Raw genomic sequence first — 22547 nt, forward strand, 5'->3', positions numbered from 1 at the left:
GGCGATGGGTCATAAGGGGGGTACTGCTGAGAAGTTGCTTGTTGAGCGGGAAGCTCCTGTTGCCTCTTTTGCCAGAAAGTGTGAACTTTGGTTTGCTTATATATTAACTTAGCAAAATTGCCCTACCTACTTTTGTTGGAAAGTCACTTAAAAATAATAAGTGAAAATAACCAATAAATAGGAAAATAGGCTAAATGCACTGGAAAATTCCCCTAATTGATGCTAATGGATTCTGATGGGAATTCCGACGATCATGCTGTGTGCAATTGGAGGATATGCATCTATGCTAAGTGACTGGGCATGCACGGTCTACGAATAGACTCACAAAAGTGCCAGATCACTGCTAATCTAACTTGATCGGACTGATTGAACCTTGCTGTGGTGTAGCTTGCCCACGGACACATAGGGTTGGGATGTGTCACGTGACAATCTCAGACCTGCGTCTTTGCAACTTGCATTCAGGCATTGAATCTTCTCACATCGGGTGTGCAAATGAGCCACTGATCTACCCTGTGGTGGCCATCCACAACCCACGTTGAGGATCTCTTTGGTGCATCAAATCAGCTCCATCGGAGGTGCTTTATGTTGAAGAGTTACGATAGCTATATCATCTACTAGAGCCTTGTGTTGAGGTATTGCATTTGTGTACATTATACCTAAAGCAAATGCCACTACAGTAACGTTGTGGGAGGGCCTTTGAGAGGGTCGGTTGGGACCCCATCTCTCTCTCTCTCTCTCTCTCTCTCTCTCTCTCTCTCTCTCTCTCTCTCTCTCTCTAAGGAACTATCAATAACTCAATGTTACATTCAATAATGCAAGCAAAACACAAAGGATTGTGATAATGTGATTGCTCGTTCTGCCTTCTTTCTCAATTCCGCGACATCTAACATAGGGCTTGGTATCAAAAAATGGATAGTTGCCTCATCTATTTAGGTTTTAAGCGATCTCATGTTGATGCTTATCTTTTCGGGCTTGTCGAAGATTGTGAAATTTGCATCATTATCTTGTGTGTAGATGATGTTATTGTCAAAGGCTCAAATGAGGATCTTGTTGGTTGGGTGAAAGTTCTAGTACAGGCAGCTCTTGTCCTGATATTGGCTAGGACATGAGTATCTTGAGCTATTTTCTAGTGAGCCACATGTGTCTCAATGGGAGGGATCTCATTGAGCATTTGTGGAACTATTGACTATGGGGTTCTCTATTCTAGCAGTGATAATCTTGTTGGCTTCTATAATTGTGATTGGGTTGGATGTGTTGACATGGGGAGGTCTACTTTGCTCTCTCTTTGTCAATGCACTTATATATGGAAATGTAAAAAAAAAACACCGTTGCTTGTTCTTCTTTTAAGCTGAGTATTGGGCTAATCTTGGCACTACAAGAGGGAAAGCTTTATAGGTTTTGGATCAACTTGCTATTGCTCCTCATCTCCTACCACTATCTATTTTAAGAGTGCTTTTGCTTTAGCACATAATGGTGTTGTCCTTGGATGAACTCGGCATAGTGATGTTCACCAATTTGTTCGATACTACATTGAGGATGGTTGCATAACATGGAGCATTGCCTTACTATCACCAAGCCTCTCTCCACCTCGATTGAATTATCTTCTTCAGCCATTTGGCGTTGGACTCTGTGTCACCCATCTGACGCTCAAGAGGTGGTATTGGAAATAAGCCATCATTAGATGATGGCATCTCGGGTTGCATCTCATGGCTGTATGGCCAATTTGGTCCTGCATATATACTTTAGCCTATATGATCCATTCTTATTTTCAAGGACTGTTTCAAAATTTTAGGTCACTTTATGATGACTGGGTCAAGTTTGGTCCATTTTATGGCATATTTATTATGTGGGCACCTTCTCCTAGGCCCAACTTTAATCCATTTTAGGGCGCCTGAAACCGGCCCACGGGGCGGTAGGCTTTGGCTTTCACCCGAAATTCTTTACTTTAGACACACACAAAGAGAACGTGCAAAGGAAACCTGCGACGGGAATGAACATGAACACTTAAGCACACACACGGCTCGGAAGCTAGAATGCTCCGAGCAGATGCCGACAGCCTGTTGGCCCCAAAATTGGCGCCCCTTTCGGTATATCTTTATACTTTGAGAGGGTAAATTACAAAGTAGAGTCGTGGGAATCCTTTACTTGTATCCCGCTAGATACTATCAGTTTTGGCCAAATTGCGGGAGCATAACAGCCCCGAAACTTGCGTGAAACCAATTCCCTTGCTAGAACTCACTTCCCCTGACGTATACCCTCTGATTCCTGCCCAAAAACAGTAAATTCAGCACGCTATATTTATTGGTTTTTGCTCTGTTTTCAGCCCCAAACAATCCCCTAGCTGTCCTCTGCCAGTGGGGCACGATTCCCAAGGGTTCTCGCGTCCATATGGCTGAAAAACAGTCAATTTACAGCGCATACACAACACCGAATTCGTACCTGTACGGTGAGGTTATGATCCTCACCGGTGCCTGCTTTGGAGTAGCACCTAGCTACCCCTGTTCCTACTCAAGGAGGCTCTTGCCTCAACACAAAAGCATGAAACCACATAGTTGTACATTAGTCAAATGAAGAGCCCTCTTGTGGGGCATCACATAACTGCACGTAGGGGGGAGAGAGAGCAGTGTGTAGCATGGAGGGCATCACTCCTAGCACCACACTGTACATGAGAGGGAAAGAAAGCACTCCATAGCTCTTAACCTGTGACAAAATGCAAATGAGGCCTCTCCCAGCATAAAATTCAGCGCCCTTTTTCCTTTGTGAGGCAAGTGCATGAAAAAGTGCCACTTGGCAGGATTACAAGCCATTTCTAATTTTGGGGTTGCCGCCCAAAAATTTCCCGACTGGTTACCCAGTTGACTTCGCGGCAGAGTTGTTAACCCTAGTCATACCGAAGGTAATGACGCAAACACATTTCACGGCCCAAAATAGCAGTTCCCTAAATTTTAGGAAATGATTCCGTTGGGCTCCCACTGGTCATCTGACCATCTATCCTCATTGGGACCGCATCCAAATGTGCAATGTGGCCCAACTATCGGATACTTTCTGTTGGTATTCCCACCTTGACTTTATGCCTTTATTGAGTTCACTTCCTAGTATCCACCAACTTGCTAAGTGCGACGGGGGGACCTACATGATCTTGCTTTGAGTCTAGACATCCTCTTACTATACGAATTCTAGTGCCGACCACTTCTCGTTTGCGGGTGAAACTACCGTTCACATTGGCCATACAATGTCCGACCGTTTGCTACTTCACTCAAAAATAAAACAAAAATCATTGGAAAGAAACCAACAACTAAGGTTAGCAGTTGCCACGTCCTCGTGACATAGTTAACAACTGCCACGTCCTCGTGACAGCGCCCCCTCATTTCCACATCTCTAGGTCACTTCAGCATGTATATAATTGACCTTCTAGGGATCATTCTCATTATTTCATTGTATAATCACTCATTCTAGGGTTATTGAGTTTTTGTTAGTGGATCATTCTCTCTCGTTGGAAAGAAACCAACAACTAAGGTTAGCAGTTGCCACGTCCTCGTGACATAGTTAACAACTGCCACATCCTCGTGACAGTGCCCCCTCATTTCCACATTTCTAGGTCACTTCAGCATGTATATAATTGACCTTCTAGGGATCATTCTCATTATTTCATTGTATAATCACTCATTATAGGGTTATTGAGTTTTTGTTAGTGGATCATTCTCTCTCGTTCTCCCTCTATTGTGCTCGTCTCCTCTTGTGTGCTCCTCTCTTGATTCCTTTGGAGACTCCTTTAATTTTTAGAGTCAAAATAAACTTACTGCAAATGCAGAATAGTGTTCACTGACCTGCAATGGGTTTAGTTCACAATGTACGCCTAATGGATCATGCTGATTTTAGTATTTTCACGCATGTGCTTGTCCAGCCAGTAATGGAAGCTTTGAGGCTTCTGAGTATGGTTTGAACTGCAGTGCATATAAAGCTAGATAAAGGCAAGTTGCAATCAATTACGTACTGCATGATTTTTTTTTGCAGCCAAGTACTTCCACAGTTTCAGGACTAATTTGAGATTACGCTCGTCGAGGGAGGGGGAGAGGCAAAAAAGGAGGGAGGGAGGGAAATGGGTCAAAGAGTTGCCTTTGTGCTTTGCAGATCTTGGCATAGACTGTTGAATCTGTGAATATTGCTTGGTGTTATTGAGGATTATGGACATAAGATGTTTGTGTAAGTTAGGGTCATCAAAGAGCTAGAGCCAACAGCTTAATCAATGTGTGTGTCGTGGATTTGATTACAAGTGTGCTAATTTTTTCTTTTGAACAGCTGCAAAAAGAGTTACGTGAGGCAATGGCACAGCTTGATGCGATTCGCTACGAGGTTCGCTCAGGCATGTCAATTATGCAACCAAGGCCTTTTGTGAGAGAGAATTTGGAGAACTATGGATCAGGTCTACAACAAGGTTGTGTTTGTACATAATGTTGTCAACTTCCAAATTTAAATTCATGTAGCAATGTGTTAAAGATGTGAGTTTGTCTACAGGCCTGTGGTGAATTCACATGTAGAGCTCAAGCTGGTCTAACTTTTGTTTTTGAAGTGCTGGGGTTAAAAACACTTTTTCCTCGCACAAATCCTTTGAGTAGGGAGGCTCGATTAGTGAAATTGTGTTTTAATGGAATCTACGAAGATTCCGTGTACCTTTTTAGTGTTATCTAGCAGGTTGAACGAATTTTTTAAAGAGAGACTACACTGGCAGCTCATTGCATGCGTGCCTAAGTGGTGGAGTCGAAGGTTAGTCAAGGCAAGGCAGTTTCAGCGACACGTGAAGGCCTGTGGTGGAGAAGAAACTTTCATTGCAAAAGCATGTGGGTGGGTCCATGGGCCTCCCCCACTTCTTCCTCCTTGATTGTGTGTGTGTCAGAGAGAGAGAGAGAGAGAGAGATTCTATTTTCGTCCTTGGAGGTCAAATATGACCTATGGGACCAAAAATACATGTGATGTAGTATGTGTGGGGCTGATAAGTGATTCTCAATGCTCCAAGATTGTGGTGATGAGAGTCACAATGGAGAGCCTGCACTGTGGGTGGGAGAGGAAAGTGTGTAGGTCTAAGTCATGGCTGAAAATGTGAGGGAAGCAAGTTCGGACGTGAGCAAAAGTTGAGCACTCTAGTAGTGTGTGGTACTCATACTCTCGAACTTGCAATGAGCACAATGTGCATGGTCAATTGGCTTGTCAAGCATTATCAAAGTGTCCTAGGAAAGTGTTTGCAACAGGGGTGCAATGGTTGGGATCACGTGTGCTCCTTGGCCATTAGCATTCTGGCTTCCCGATGCCATATTTGCCTTTTGGTTGATAAAAAAAAGCCATACCAATTGTCGTGTGGCACTACGAACTGGCCCTAACCTGAGTACACCAAAAGCTTGACTGTGAGCCAATATTAGCATACATGGGGTTTGGCATCACGCCTTGCATACCCCCAAACACTGTTCGTGGCATGTACCACTAATTTCTAGGCGCATAACCAGGCATGCTTTGAAACATAGATCCACCTCCAAAACGCTCAAAGATGGCTGTTTGAATTGGTATAGTTGAGGAATTGGTGTCCTAGCCACGCATTCATAGACGGAAAAAGTTTTCTTTGGAGGCTCGAGTGATTCCGCAACATGTGAATGCTCCTGTCTTGCTGGGTCGCATTTGGGACCTGCCCTTGAGCCTACTGTGACACTGGTGGAGCTTGTAGAAACTCCATAAGGTAATGCTTAGACATAGTGGTCGATCTTGCTTTTGCATAAGAAAGCCTTGGAAATGTGGGTAAAGTTCAAAAGGCTGTTCACTTTGGCATGGTTGACGGAGGAGTACGAATAGGACGTCATTACAGCTTGGAATCGTATGAGGATGACAAAGGAAGATACCTTGGCTACTTATTGTCAACGGTTTTGGAATACCTTTTTGCTAGTAGCTTCTTTTAGGAAGATTTCTTTCTAGGGCAGATGGAGCAATTTTGTTGTGGTCTACAAAAAGAGATGCGGTGGTACTGTTTGAAGCAAAAATCCTAGAGCATCTAGAAGCTCATGGAACACTCCAAGAACAATTTCTCTATGCATTCTGGCTCCTGGACTTATTCCTCGGGCAAGCTAGTGTCCATTTCAACAGGAAAAGAGTCTTCCGATGAGAAGAAGGGCAAGAAACACCCCAAATAGACAGTGGAGTAGCGTACATAATACTTCAAAGAGGGCAAGTCTTATGGCTATGGGGAACAAGGGCACATTCTTGCAAAGTGTCGTAAGAAAGAACCAAAGGAGCAAGCTGAGGACAAGCCATAGACTTCAAAATCGATTGGGAAGTAGGCAAAGAAAGAGAAGACAGGCAAGATTGGTTCCAGATTTTGTGGGGGCGACCTTAGAGCAAAAGGGTGAGATACCAAGCTTCGCACAGCATGGGGCAAAGTATGAGACTAGGAAGTCTTGATATTTTTCGATGGAGGAGCCAAGGCCAACTTCATCTCACCAAAATTAGCAGCTCGACTTGGGATTACGCTTGAAGGAATGGGATCACAAATGGATGCGGTTGTAGCGGCACCAAGGTATGATGTCGCAATTACACCTATCATGGCAAATTGCGGTTGCACTGTCAGGGGTATCTAGGATACGAGGACTTCTATTTCATGCCACTTAAGGGGTTTGATGTACTCTTTGGGATACCCTGGTTCCACAGGAACAATGTTGTGGTGATTATTGGGCAAGAAAGGCATTATCGAAGAAGAATAAGGACAGAGAAATCAGCCTAGATGTAAAATTAGAGGAGGAATCCTTCCTACTTGTATCGGCTTCGATCATTGCTCAATTAATAAAACCAGTCTTTTTCTTTACTCGATATATTGAAGTCAAATTTGTCAGAGTTAGAATAAGAATGCGAAGACTTTTTGCAAGCTCAAGCTGATTGTTTCTTTGAGGGTTTGCTTGGACGACGTAGGTATCACTCCAAAAGTCTGAAAATGGGACTATTGAAGAAAGCCTCAAATGATTCTATCAAGGGAGTGAAGTCATAGGAGACCCGTTGAGGGTATGAACCGCTGTAGAAACTACCTCAGCCCTAAAGGTCTTTGGAAGATCTAGATGCTCAAGCATAGTCTGTACCATCTCCACCGCAATCTTATGCTTTTGTTCCACTACTCCATTCTCTGAGAGTGATCCAGCCATGGTTTGCACAAATTTGTACAAAAGCATTAGAGGTAAATTCCACCCTTATCCTCATGAATAATCTTCAATTGCTCCTGGATTCCTTCCCCACAAGCGTACGCCAATTCTTGAAGATCTCAAAAACCTTGTCCTTGTGCTTGAGGAAGCGGCTGAAATCATCCACCAACAACATATAGTATAGAGCTCAACCTAGGGATGAAGTCTGTAAAGGTCCACAAAGGTTAGTGTGAACCAACACTAAAACCTTAGTAGCTCATTGTGTAGAGTGCTTTGTAATAGCTTTGTATGCTGCTTCTTAGAAATACACGAAGGCATTGTCCTTGTGTAGCAGGCTTGGACACCCAAGCGTGACATCAATAGCAACACACAAATTCAAACTACAACCTCAAAATACAACAAACTCACTTTGAATAGAGAGAGAGAGAGAGAGAGAGAGAGAGAGAGAGAGAGAGAGAGAGAGAGAGAGAGAGAGAGAGAGAAGAGGAGAGTCGACACAAAGGGACGGAGTTCCGCTTCTAGATGTACTGGCCCCAAAGTTTGGAGCCCCTTTCGGTATTTCTTCCTTTATTGCTTCACAAAGGTACAATAGCTGGGAGAACTTACGCTCTGCTTTCGCAATTGGAATGCCAGAGTAAGCCCCCAAAGGCCGTACTTAAAGACCCTTGGCCCAAAAAAATATAACATGAAAAGCTCAGCTCCCCAAAAGCTAGCGCGCCAGATCCTACCTCTGCATCTTGCGGCTTGTCTGTACATGTGCCATGTCAACAGTCCATGAATTAGGGGCAAGTTTGTACGATCAGCCACGTCAACAGTGTTTGCATAGATTCTTCTTTTAAGGCCTTGGCCAAAGTCCAAAATTGGAAGGGGGATTTAAAAAACCTAATCCCTATGTCTTGCCAAGTCGCTAACTTGTGACATACGCCTCCCTTGAAAGAAGAGTAATTACGCCTGCCAAAAGGACAAAAAACTAGATCAGGAGACATTAACCCTATGTACCCATGCACTAAACTACACACATCCAGCATTTGCACGAAGACGATAGTCATCGAACATTCACATAAATATCCCCCTCGAGATCTTAGATGAGAATCATGATCATCGTAACTTATTTGCAATCGCATCCAGACCGGCACATTTGTTCACGAATGTCTTGATCAACTAAATCTTGTTACTATCACATTCACATCACCCGGTAGGAAAAAGAGAGAAATACTGCAATCATTTCATCTTTTCGACACGTACTCAAACAATAAACACATGTAACAAGTTCATTTTAGGAATTCCCATTTCAATGTACATCTTTTTATAGATTCATTCAGCAGAATACCATCAGCCTCTCAATATCCCTAAAATCTCATGGAGAAATTAGTGACTTTATTCTATTTTTGGTAATCTGAGATAGGGGAGTGGAGCGGCTCCCCTCTCGTAGCATGCACCGCACGAGATTCAACGTGTTGATTCATCGTGCACTTTCAAAATAGTCGGTGCTAAACCAAAAGCCTCAAGGTAAATCTCTAGTAACCAAGGAGGATCTGCTAAGTCCTCCTCCATCCACTTTGCATCAAGAGCTAGATAGTTCCTAAACTTGACTAATTATCGACATACAAGCTTACCCTTCACTTTCCTTTCCTTGTGCGCCAATTCTGGAACGACAAATGCTTCTCTGGCTCCGTGTCCTCTCGCACTTTATCTTTGAAAGGTCTCAAGAGACTTGCAAGAAAAGCATTGACAATCTTCTAAGTATGTGGCAACTTGAGTCAAAAGGATACATCATTGATCTGTACGTGTATTTGAAAGGGCCCATAGTATCGCATACTAAGATTTGGAAAAAGCCTCTCCTTACCCTTAGGCGTGCTTTCTCAAAAGTAAGCAGTACCCAATCATTCTCCTTCAACTACAAGTAGCGCTTGAGACTTTTGCAAGGCCTCCTTTACCTTGGCAAAAGCAGTGTCTAGATCCTATGTGTACCGATTTGCTACAAAAATCTTGTCCTTGATGCTCAAAATTGGTGGAACCTTTCTGACACCCTCAAAAATCTCGAATGCCACCTTCCAGTAGACGTGTGAATAGTGTTGTTGTAAGCCAACTATACCGGAGGCAAATACTTCTCCCATTGAGTCTTGTGAACAAATATATAAGACTTTAACAAGTCCAAAACCGTTGAATTGGCTCTCTCCAATTGCCCATCTATTTGTGGATGAAATGACGATAAGAAATTAAGCTGAGCAAAAAGTGTATCTCTAGTCTTGGGGAGAGCTACCTCTTGAGAGACCTAAAGATCATACGATCGATTTGATACCTGGCAGTACACCACGGAACCGGCCACGGCCACCTTACAGAGTAAGCAACCCATAATGAGAAAATAATGCACGAAGTAACAGAACAACTTGAAAAAGGGTCTAATTCAACCAAGAACATCCCTTTTTTGTTCACCAATTCTTCTAGTTTTGAAGAAATGCATTGACTACAAAGCTCTCAACAAAATCACCATCAAGAACAGGTTTATGATACAGATTGATGATGTACTTGACAGACTACAAGGTTCTTGGTGTATTAGCAGACTCGATGTAAAAAGTGGCTATTATCAGACTCGATCAGGATCGCTCATGCATTTGTATACAAGACCATGTTCAAGACATCCTTCGGATTGTACAAGTATTTGGTGATGCCTTTCGATCTAACAAATGCTCCTACAACATTCAACAAGATGATTGACCACATTTTTAGAGAGTGCAAATCGTTTGTGGGTATGTCACAAAGTGATGACGTGGCTACCGAGAGCAGAAACTGCCAGAAACCCTAATTCCTGCAAACCGTAATTTCTGCCAAATACCCTAATTTGCAGAAACCCTAATTTTAGCCTTAACTGCTGGCTGAAACCCTAAAACAGGTGGCAAAAATGCCACGTGGCAGCAATACGGACCCCCGGATTTTACGGCGTTGAAAAAGGTTGATTTGGGCGACGCAAATTGGAGATAGAGAGAGAGAGAGGGAAAGCTCTGCTTTATTTTATTAAAGCCACAGAGAGAGCTTGTGAGAGAGAACACTTGCTTTTGAACTGGAAACTTTAGGGGCTTTGCTTTTGGGCATCCCTTGTAATCTTTATATAAGTAGTTTAGCTCACTCTGGAGAGCATTTAGACGCAGAGTCTAAGAGTGAAACCCTAACCGCTCTCTTATACTTTGACATTGATTTAATACATAAAGAAATACCGAAAGGAGCGCCAGTCTTTGGGGCCAATATCTCTAGGCACGGAACTTCGTCAGGCTAGTGCAAATCTATTGTGATCTGTGAATTGTTTTGAAGTGGTTATTTGGTGCTCTCGTGATTGATTCTTGACTTGAGTGTCCAAGTCTGTTACAGTGGTATCAGAGCACCGCCAATTTCTCTTCTACGGGAAATCCGATCCCCAATTTTTTTTTCCACGGCACCTATGGCTTCACGCAAGGATCAATCGACTCCCTCTGCATCTAGAGATGCGGGCAGGGATCACAACGAAGATTCCGGCAGAGAGTATGGCCCGCCTCGGCCTACTTAGGCGGAGCGACGAGAGATGGAGCGTCGTCAATCGATCGGCGATGCAACAAAGATGATGCTGATGAAGGTGATGGTTATATTGTCTTGTGGGTGACTACCATGGGTCTATACCTTGCACTTTCCTTCAAGGGTGAATTTGGGCTTATCCTAGATTCATCTAGGTATATTTTTTAGTCGTATAGAGGACATGCAGACTTCACATTGTGAAGTTTTCGTCCGAGTTATGACCAGTTGATATTGTGCTAATTCTTTCTATCTTTTGTGGTGCGTATGCCCTATCAACTACCTCATTTGTGCTAATTTTTTCGATTTCATGCTTTTTTTAGTGCTAGGCTTCATTATGACTGAGTCTGCCCTTGATCTTCGGAGTCATGACAGAAACTCAGTACGTTGAACTTTGTGTTGATGTATGCTCATGTGTGTGTGTGTGTGTGTGTGTGTGGGTGGTGTTTTGTGTTGGGGAGCATATGTTAGTACCTAGTTCTACACCCACTATTGAGCACTGACGACGTTAGTGGGGATGTCGTGGTATTTAGTCAATACTATGCATGATGAAGATGATGGTTATATTGTCTTGTGGGTGACTACCATGGGTCTATACCTTGCACTTTCCTTCAAGGGTGAATCTGGGCTTATCCTGGATTCATCTAGGTATAGATGATGCTCAATTTTGCGAAGGACCCAAAAATTGCAAAATAAAGGAGTGAGACTTCTTTTCAGGAAGTGCACAAGCAGTGGCAAAGAACCACAACACCACCCCCGAAACCCACTCTCAAGAAACCTTCTGCTCACAAGAAATATTCAGAGAAGGAATTAGAAGAGGTCGTTGATGCACGGATTGCTCAGCTTTTTGACGCGCAAAAGAAAGCCAAAAAGCACGGCAAAAAGCAGAAGAAGGGCTTTGACTTCCCGGGTTATTTGGGTCGTCAGTCAACATTTGACAAAGCAAAGAAACAGAAGAAACGTGTTCACTTTGAAGGAGTACCCAGTTCTTCTTCTTCTTCTTCTGACAGTTCTTCTAGCTCTTCAGATTCGAGCGAAGAAGACAGAAAAGGCAAAAAGGGAAGCAAGAAACAACGCTTCGGAAAGGGCAAGAAAAAGGCAAAGAAGTCTAAATCTCGCCCAGAGACTGACAGTTCTACTGAGGACTCGTCTACAGACAATTCAGACTCCGATGACGGAAACTTTTATGCGAACAAGAAGAATTTTTATAAAGCCAACCAGTATGACTTTCTGGAAGATAAAAGCAAGAAAGTCCGAGAGTTTAAGGAAGGTGGACACTCGATCAAATTTGATACTTTTTCAGGATACTCAGATGCTTCGAAGGCTTTGTCTTTTATACAGCAGTTTGACATCGCTTTCGCGGAAGGATGCTTCTCAGAGCACTCCAAGATTCAGAGAGCTGCCTCTTACTTTAAGGGGAATGCTCGCACTTGGTGGTCCACGCTTCTTTTAAACAAGACTGCGCCAGTTAAATGGCTGAAATTTAAGAAGCTTTTTATTTCTTCTTGGTTGACGCAAGAGTATGAACGCGATATACGAGCTGCTTGGAACCATCTTCGGATGACCAAGAAAGATACAATAAATGCTTACTGTGAGAGATTCTAGAGCTCTTTTCTACCTGCCTCTTCATTCAAGAAGATCTCATTCAGAGAACAGATTGAGCGGTTCAAGAAGATCTCATTCAGAGAACAGATTGAGCGGTTCACCTTGGGTCTACCTACACAGATCCGAGATCACTGCTTGGAGCAGAAGTTAGCTTCTATTCAGGAGTGGATGAGTCCTGCGAAGCGGGGCTTTGCCATTCACTCTGGCAGTCTGACCTACCCCACAGATGAGGCCATGACACAACGAGCCAAACAGACTTCTGGGAATGAAAGTAGAAAGAAAAAGAGTAGCCCAGAGAAAAAGGATGCACAACCCAAGCTTACTCCTGAGGAGAGAGCTCACTTCATCAAGGAGGGGAAGTGCTTTGGATGCGGGGAACATGGACATATCTCTACGAAGTGCCCTAACAAGGCACCGAATGAACAAGATGAAGAAAGGCCAGAAAGTTCTAAAGCAATTGAGAGACGTGGCAGAAAAGGCAGAGAAAAAGCAGAACTGGTACCATATGGCGTGGGACGTGCACCGAATCAAATGAATGAAAGTACAAACTTCGCCGCTTTTAGGGCAAAGCGAAGGATCAGGAAGCTCTTTTGAAGAAGCCAAGGCCAACTTCTTTTCACTTGGAATTAGCGGCTCGATTCGGAATTACGCCCGACAGACTGACGCCACAGGCGGAGGTGGTTTGACTGGCATCCGGATACGGGATGTTGCCATTACACCGAGCATTGGCAAACTTCGTTTGCAATGACAAGGGTGTCCAGGGCACGCAAGTGACGTTCTACTCGGAATCCCTTGGTACCACAAGAAGTACGCCGTGGTTGACTACGGGGCCGAGAAAGCGACTTTGACAAATGAAGGGCTCAGAGATTGTACTTGATGAACTTTAGTTTCTCTACTCATTCTTTTGGGAGAGAACTGAACGATGGATAAACGTTGAATATGTTTTGACTTGAACAAAAGAACGCCAAGATTTTTTCTCCATACTCATTCCGATTGCTTTTTAGAGGGCCTAAAGATCATACCATTGATCTGATACCTAGAAGCATGCCACCGAACCGGCCACCTTACCGTGTGAGCCGAGCACTGAATGAAGAGATTATGAACCAAGTGAAAGACCTCTTGGAAAAGGGTCTTGTCCAACCTAGTATTTCACCGTATTGCTCTCCAGTGTTGTTGGTTTTGAAGAAAGACGGATCTTGGAGAATGTGCATCGATTATAGAGCTCTCAACAAAATCACCATCAAGAACAGATTTCCGATTCCTAGGATCGATAATATACTCGACAGGATACAGGGATCCTCGTGCTTTAGCAGGATTGATCTGAAGAGTGGATATCATCAGATCCGAATCGCGTCGGGGAGACGTCTACAAGACAGCTTTTCTGACTACTTTTGGGTTATTTGAGTTTTTGGTGATGCCTTTTGGCTTAACCAATGCTCCTGCGACATTTAATCGGATGATGGACAGGATTTTTCGAGAGTACAGGCTATTTGTTGACACTTTCTTTGATGATATCATTGTTTTCTCCAAGAATGAGGCAGAACACAGAGATCATCTGCTGCAGAGATACACTTTTTGGGACATATTGTCTCAACAGCAGGAGTGCAAATGGATCCGGCCAAGATAGACACTATCCGTGATTGGCCTGATTTGAAGAATGTCCATGAAGTTGGAAGTTTCTTGGGACTGTGTTCGTACTACAGGCTGGTCTTACGAATGTTTGCAGAGGTTGCTTCCCCTTTGCATATCTTGACACAGAAAGGAGCTCCTTTCTCGTGGAGACCCACAGAGGTGACTGCCTTTCAGACATTGAAAGAGAAATTGACTTCGGGACCAGTTTTGACTTTGTCGGACTTGCAGAAGTCATTTGAAGTATATTGTGATTCTTGTGGTCGTAGTCTGGGTGCGGTCTTGATGCAAGAAGCCCATGTCATTGCTTACGAGAGCCGATTGTTCTCTAGGCCGGAGATGATAGCACAGATTTATGAGAAAAAGCTTTTGGCGGTTATCCATGCTCTTACTCAGTGGCGGCATTACCTACTCTGAGGGGATTTTACTGTCTTTACAGACCATCACAGTTTGCGCTACTTCTTGTCACAGAAGCAGCTTTCGGAAAAGCAGATGGGGTGGGCGAACATCTTGTCACAGTTTCACTTCCAGATTGTCCATGTGCAGGGACAGAAGAACGTGGTGGCAGATGCTTTGTCTCGGAAGCCGTTGGTTCCGGCTATTTCTGCGATACATCATAGGAGCTTCGAGGATATGGTCGATCAGTATGCCACAAATACAGATTTTGCAGATATTTTATGGGGTGGGGAGACAGTAAAGCAGAATACTCCATTCGAGAAGGCTACTTGATGAGAAAAACCATGTTGTGCGTTACACGACCGTTGAGGGAAAAGGTTATGACTGAATGCCATTGTGCACCTTTTACGGTTCACTGCGGCATTGATACCACCATGAAAGGGGTAGAGAGATACTTCTTTTGGCCGAGACTCAAAAAGAATGTGGAAGAGTTTGTGCGCAGTTGCTTAGTATGCCAGAAGGTTAAGTTTGACAGGCATAAAGCACAGGGATTGTTCCAGCCTTTACCCATACCCACCCGCCCTTGGGAAAGGATAGCAATGGATTTCATTTTTGATATCCCGAGAACACAGAATGGTCACGATGATTTTCCGATTACATGGCATGCCTGAGACGATTGTCTCTGATAGAGACCTTAGATTTACGAGTTTGTTTTGGAAGGCAATTTGGGAGAACATTGGCACGCGGTCGCAGTTCTCGTCATCGTTCCACTTGCAGACTGACGGGCCTGATGAGATTGCCAATTCAGTGGTTTTAGATTTATTGAAGTCTTGTATCTCGGATTAGAAGACTCAATGGGGAAAGTACTTACCTTTGGTGGAATTTGCCTACAATAATACAATACACTCTTCGATGGGGAAGGCGCCATTTGAGATTGTTGAAGGTGCTGCGAAGGTTCCACCCTTCCTAAGCATGAAAGATAAGATTTTTTTAAGCGGATGAATATACGCGAGACTTAGATATGGCTTTTGCCAAGGTTCGCGAGACTTTGCAGAAGTCTCAAGAACGACAGAAAAAGGCAGCGGATCACCGCCGTTGCGCTTTGAAATTGAAGGAGGATGATTCGGTGATCTTACGTTTTGAGAAGGCACGCCTGAGAAAGAAAAAAGGGAAAGGCGAGGCTTTTTCCAAAGCTTAGTATGCAATACTACGAACCTTTCCAGATCACTGAAAAGATAAATGATGTCTCCTTCCGATTGAAAGTGCCTGATACTTGGAGGATTCACAATGCATTTCATGTCAGTCTATAAAAACCTTTTAAAGGTGATGTGCCTGATGATGGGGAGCCTGATGAGCAACCCGAAGTGGAAGAAAACGAGGAGATCCTTGTTCCTAAAGAGATTTTGGCACATAAGGATCCGAAGAAAGGTAAAGTCCGAAGGCGGTTCTTGGTTAAGTTCAAGAACTATCCTGCATTTGATGCGAAGTGGATGGAGGAGGAGGACCTAGCAGATACTCCTCGGATTGTGAAACTTTACCTCGATGCTTTTGGTTTAGCATAGTCTACTCCAAATGGAACCTAGAATTTAGAGGGGAGTTAATCCGCTCCTTTGTCAACATATGTCTCGATTTTGATACTAAAGTCACTGATGTCTCTTTGAGCTTCAGGGATACTGAGAGCTGACAGTATTCTACTGGATGACTTTATGAAATGGAATTCTTGATTATGATATTGATTTGTTCTTGACTTCTTTTGATTGCAGGAACTCATAGACGAAATGACTGCAACATTTTGGGCAGAGTGATCTCGAATAGACATGGTTGCAATAGGGGTTAGTCAATCAAACATCGATGAGGTCCCGATTGGATCTAGATACGATTGCTAGCTACATTGTCGATAAATCATGGTCTAAGATCCGAATGAATGTTGAATGTCCTATGATGTCTAGTGATGTCCTCTGATGTCATGTGACTGTCGATTGGTACATGTGCTAGATGTGTGTTCCTAGTATGTAGGTACTAACAGTCAGTGTCTACTAAGACGGTTTATGGCTTCTGTCGGTTTTGCAAGCATAATCGAGGGCGATTACAATGCTTTCAAGAGGGGGGTATGTCACAAAGTGATGACGTGGCTACTGAGAGCAGAAACTGCCAAAAACCCTAATTTTTGGAGACCCTAACCCTAACGGCTGGCTGAAACCCTAAAGTGTCTGGAAACCCTAAAACAGGCTGCAGAAATGCCATGTGGCAGCAGTACGGACCTCTGGATTTTACAGCGTTGAAAAAGACTGATTTGGGCGACGCAAATTGGAGAGAGAGAGAGAGAGAGAGAGAGAGGGAAAGCTCTACTTTATTTTATTAAAGCCACACAGAAAGAGCTTGTGAGAGAGAACACTTGCTTTTGAACTGGAAGCTTTTGGGGCTCTGCTTTTGGGCATCCCTTGTAATCTTTAAATAAGTGGTTTAGGGCTCACTCTGGAGAGCATCTGGACGTAGAGTCTGAGAGGGAAACCCTAACCGCTCTCTTGTACTTTGACATTGATTTAATACATAAAGAAATACCGAAAGGGCCGCCAGTCTTTGGGGCCAATATCTCTAGGCACGGAACTCCGCCGGGCCAGTGCAAATCTATATTGTGATCTGTGAATTGTTTTGAAGTGGTTATTTGGTGTTGTCGCGATTGATTCTTGACTTGGAGTGTCCAAGTCTGTTACAGGGTACCTTCTTTTACAACATTATTGTATCCTTTATGAATGAAGGAGAACATAGGAAACATCTCTTACAGGTTTTTGAGGCACTGCGGAAACACAAATTGGTGATCAACGAGAAGAAGATTGAGTTCTTCCATATTGCAAAGAAGCAACGGGGAAGTTTGAATCCAAGTTTAACTAAATAATTTCTGTTGGCTACAATACTCTTTCCAAGGACTATCAACTTTATGATCCAGATAGGAGGGAGATTGTGGCAAGCCAAGTTGTGGTCTTCGACGAGCATATTCCTGTAGAAGGGGCTTCCGCTCCGCTCCCAAATCTTCCACTTTTTCCCCAAATTTGCCTCTTCTTGGTGATTCTGATGCTGAATCCTCTCCTACAGTTGATGAAACCTCTTTTCTCTGCTTCTTGTCCCTTGGGTTTCGGAAATTGATGCATGGTGTTGAGATGATGTAGTGGATGATGGTTCTTAGCGCAGTGTGGATGAGGAGGAGGAGATACCAGTAGCTTTTGAGAGTGGGGGCAAACACCGAGTGCAAGATGCTATGACTACAGTGTGACATACAAACTTTCCAACGGATTGATGTGCTGTAGGTACTATGAGGCGGTTCGACGCTTTAGAAAGTTGAGACAAATGGACCCTATTACAGGTGAACTATTTCTTCATGTCCTTAGTGGCATAGGATCAAGAAACTCTTACAATTTCAAAGTGGAAGGAGACCGTGCAAGGAGAGCTTGATTTCATCAAGAGGAATGACACATGAGTTGGTATGGAGGCCATTGGTGTCAAGTTGTCTACAAGACGACATATAAGAAGTACAAATTGAATGTGATCGGATAAAGCACAAAGCTTTGTGGCAAAGGATTGAGAACTCCTTACAATTGAGGAGGCTCAGTCAAAGTGGCAGGAGGCCATGCAAGGAGAGCTTTATTCCATCAAGAGGAATGACACATGAGTTGGTCTCAGGCCAGCAAAAGTAGGTCATTGGTGTCAAGTGGTCTACCATGAAAGGTACAGATTGTGTTATTGCAGTATTGAGGCCAATGTTTTGGGATCGCATCCTCCTCTTCTAGTATTTTCTCTCTCTAGCAAATGCATATCAGGTCGCATATTCTCTCTAGTGTTTTTGTGTTGGCAGCGTTTTCTCTCTCTTTCCTTGCAAGCTCTTTTCCTCTCTCTCAGTGCTTGCTATCTGTATTGTGAAGCGTTTGTCCCCTTGCAGCTGTGCACAATACTGTCTGAGGCCTTGCACTATTGCTGTGGAGGGTGGTCTGCGGTCGGAGGCTGATTTAGAGGAGGATTTTCACAATCGTCATCCGATTCGCCTTTCTGCTGCGCTTTGACATTTTCCAGTTTTGGAACCTTGCATAAACGGTTTGTACTCGTGTTTGACGGATGTTATTAAAATTTGGTGGGCATCCGGTAACATTAGCATGTAGCCTAGGGGAAGGGAGACATGTGGGATGAGTTCCCATGTCAAACACATCACCAGATAGTGAGTTACGGCATTAACCGTGGTAGAAACTCACGACGTGCACATGTCCACTTGAACTCTCTCCTTGACTAATTTTTGAGAGCACTTCCATCTGGACTCTCATAGCATTCTATTCAAGAGGTCGCATACTCCTTACCCCTCCGCATTTTTCAACCCATCTTAGTGTCCCTCATTTGCAGCCGCAGCATTCTGGCAGCCCATTGCCATCCTCTTCTTGGCATTACCCCCTATACCCCCCACCAAAAAAAAACATCTGCCCTGTCAGCTGTAGTGTTTTTTGGCCTTGCACTTGCTGGAAGAGCTGCTGTGTTTTTGTGTTGGCATCTGCAGCCAGCATCCAGCCCTTGATTCCTCTCACATCAGGTGTGCAAATCAGCTCCAGATCACCCCCTTGGTGGCCATCACCTAACAGCAACTACATTGAGTTGGAGTTAATCGGTGCATCAAATCAGCCCTGGAGATGCTTCATCTTGAAGAGTTACCATGCCGGTCATCGTCCTAGACTCGAGTTTTGCATCGAGTTATTGCATCTGTGAATATTCTATTTACACTCTAAAGCAAATGCCCCATCGGTGACAGTTTTTCTTTTTTGTTTTTGTGCGGGGGGGGGGGGGGGTTGGGACCTCTGTCTCTCTCTCTCTCTCTCTCTCTCTCTCTCTCTCTCTCTCTCTCTCTCTCTCTCAAAATTGTGCAGTTCTCTACCATTGCATATAGGACCATGCGCCCTTAGCATAGGAAACTTAAAACACTACATACGAGGGATCACAATTATGGTGTCCCTGCGCGAGAGGGTAGTTGCCTTGGTGTCAGTGCAACACCACCTTGAAAAGAGGAGAGAGCGCTAGTTCTCGCAAGGATAGGTGGGTTGAAATTTAGTGTCTGTCCACTATGCTCCCAATTAGAGGGTAGACACATGGATACCTACTGCAGTTTAATAGGAGCACTATTATGGATAGAAAAGGGGAGAGAGTGCTGGTTCTCGCTAGAATAGGTGGGCTCAAACTGGCTGATAGTTGGAGGCGCGGACACAGTGTCTGTCCACTTTGCTCCCAGTTAGAGGGTAGGTCGCTTTCGCATTTGATGACGATGTGCTCGGCGCTTGATGGTCCTAGGGGGCAATTACTAAACCAATTCAACTCTACCTTCAACGGTATCGACCCACTGTTGGACCCTGATGAGATGACCATTATCCTCCGTGGTGGGGAGGCTCGCATACCCTTCTGGGTATGCCGCAGTGATCCGCACTTGAGGAACTGTGGTGAAGTTCCTCAATGAGGCTGTGCTCGGGTACTTGAGTGCTCTGCATAGGCGGATGGAGGGGTGATGCCCTCCTTCCTATGCTTAGTCTTATACTCCGATCCCTCTCGAGGGAAATGACGTTCTCCCAAAGCGACGAGAAATGAGCACGAGTTAGTCTTGTGGGGTTCGTCTTGCCAAAACGGCATTGGGAGATGAAAGGGGGACATCACCAATCCTAGCGGACACCACCTATGAGCCGACGCCTATCCAAGCAAGTATGGCATTTCCTCTAGGAAAACTGTCGGGTTTCAAGGAAAGTTTAGCGAGGTGAGCGATAAGCTACGTGGCGGAGGAAACTCCAAAGGGAAGGCCGAAGCAAGTCCCTCAGTACCTGGGCCTCTTACCTGAGGTACTTGGTCGCTATCACGCCCATAACTTTCAACCATGTGGGTCTCTCAAGGACTTTGCTCTAAGAGAGTAGATAATCCTGGCCTCTTGGGGAAGCGTAGTCTCACATAGTCTAGTGGAAACTAGTGACAAAAGCGTCTGCCCTAGGAGCTTGGGTGCATTGAAGTCTTTGTTGTCTCTTTTGTTCTGCGGAGACGACAGAGGGTACCCGTCCTGGACTCCTAAAACAAAACAAAAAAACACCACCTTGACATAATGAGGCCATGCATGGTTACTTGCATTACTTTTCCAACGTAACAAATCGCATCATTGCAGACATACATTGGAAACATGTTGATGTTGGATTTGAGTATCAGGATTTGTTAGCAACCTTTGATGATAAGGGAAGGCTACATCAAATCAGCCAATCCGCTTTAATGTCTTAGCAGACAATTATCTCTTCCATCTCCTTGGGACATCCATCAATCATAAGAGGCATTGGATCATCATTGATGTGAGAGGTGGCTGAAAACGAGAAAAACTCTGAAAACAGAAAATTCAGCAAGATGATGTACGCTTGCGACGATGAAACCAGTCACATACAGTGAAAAAAGTGGTGTAGGATGATGAAGAGAGACAATTCAAGGCTGGATATGGCTATGGAAAGTTTTCAGTCCCCCAAAAGTATAGTGAAGTTCAAACTTGCTAATTCCTTTAAGTAACTTTTAAGTCTTTATAGACTTGCTACATGCCAACATTCCTATTTTATGCTTTTTTTAGTATGGCCGAGTCTGCCTGCCCTGCATTTATAACTTATGATAGAAACTCAGTACGCAGATCTTTGTATTGATGCAAGCTCATGGATGTGTGCGTGCGCACGCTCACATCTTTGGTAGTGCATTGGCTCCACACCACGTGCATCATCTTAGCAAATCAGAAGCTACCAATCCGGAGCCAAAGCATGTCATAGAGTCTAGCATACTTCATAGCCCTGGCTGCACAAATGAATCCTCTCCTTAGCGATCTGGTATGCTCTGCCACATGTATCCTTTATATTGCCGTCCGTACCATGCCTCCATGACCTATCCTGCATCTCGCAAAGCCGTTTCATGGGGGGCATGGTACAGAGGGTCATACAAAGGATACAACGTGGCAGAGCATCTGAACAAACCAGATCGCCAAGGAGAGGATTTTATTTGTGCAGCCAGGGCTATATGTGAGGGCTTTCCGACAAATGGTTGTATAAAGATTTAGGAGAAAATGCATGCGTAGCGTGAGGGCCTGAGAGCACATCTGTGGGACCTCTTCCACATACATGGTCAAGGAGTGCTGGGGCGAAATTGCTGGTACACAGGTCCATATTATGTGATACACGAATAGTATTGTTTCTATCATTTAGACACTAGAGAGGCTACAGCAGCATTCACATGCATTAGAGCTCTTTTGCATAGATAGAGATCTCATAGTGGAGGTTGGTAACACCAACTTTATGATTTTCCACACCTCAAGTCAGATACGGAGACATTCAGTCTTCATCTTTGATGGTAGATACAAGTTCCGATTCGGATGTATACTTGGGGATCCCCTTAACGACTCATGCAGGGATTTTCTCTATGTTGCAGGCCCGTTGGGACTGTTTGACATTAACATATTTCTCGATTTCTTAAGAGGATTTGATGGTAATTTGATAAGAGAGGCCATCATTCTAGTAATCAACACAAAACAAGTGTATGTTGGTACATGTGTTGTCTTGAACTGACGTAACGAATTGATTATTTGTCCACAGGTTATTCCTTCTTCCTTGCCATATTTTTTTTACTTCAAACTTTGCAAGTCCAGAGAGGTACATGTTCTTATGTTCTGGTTGGTTTTCCAGCAACGAAGCTTGTGCACAAAATTGAAAATACACTAGATCGGTTTGCGGATGCAACAACATCAAACGTTCAAACTGAGGTAATTACTGCTCTCAGGCACAATATCTTAAGAAGATGTTATGTACGTTAATTGAGGATAAAGAGAGTGGAAGTCAGATTCTACTTGGAATGCATGTCTCGCTTATAGTTAGGTGTGTGTGAAGACAAATTGTAACCCTTGTAGGGCATTTCAAAGAGCTCTGTTGATTTGCAACGACAAGCTACTTCATTTGCACGTGTTGCTGGACATCTTCATGCGATTGGAACACCGGAAGCTGTTCACCTAACAGATAAAAAAAGGATACCCATAGCCAAGGCTTTCAAAGAGAATGAAAGCGGAGTCTCTATTCTACCAATCTCTGCAGTGAGCATGGGGTTATTCCCAGCAAGAACTGGTAATATTACTCCCTTCTTACTCTGATTCGAAGCAGTGGCTTGAAGAGACCAGTGGTTTTGATG

The 22547-nt window shown here is 44.0% G+C and overlaps 1 protein-coding gene across 1 annotated transcript in view; it reads left to right on the forward strand.

Annotated features, from left to right (window-relative positions):
* LOC147436415 (uncharacterized) overlaps positions 1-22547 on the forward strand; it is a 93891-nt gene that overhangs the window by 70716 nt on the left and 628 nt on the right. The window contains exons 4-6 of the mRNA XM_086489322.1: positions 4300-4435; positions 22052-22128; positions 22273-22483. Coding sequence (XP_086345448.1) covers positions 4300-4435; positions 22052-22128; positions 22273-22483 — 424 coding nt within the window. The remainder of the gene's footprint in view (positions 1-4299; positions 4436-22051; positions 22129-22272; positions 22484-22547) is intronic.

This window comes from Adiantum capillus-veneris, chromosome 18 (genome assembly GCF_014529385.1).
Source record: "Adiantum capillus-veneris isolate H3 chromosome 18, ASM1452938v2, whole genome shotgun sequence".
Classification (NCBI taxonomy): domain Eukaryota; kingdom Viridiplantae; phylum Streptophyta; class Polypodiopsida; order Polypodiales; family Pteridaceae; genus Adiantum; species Adiantum capillus-veneris.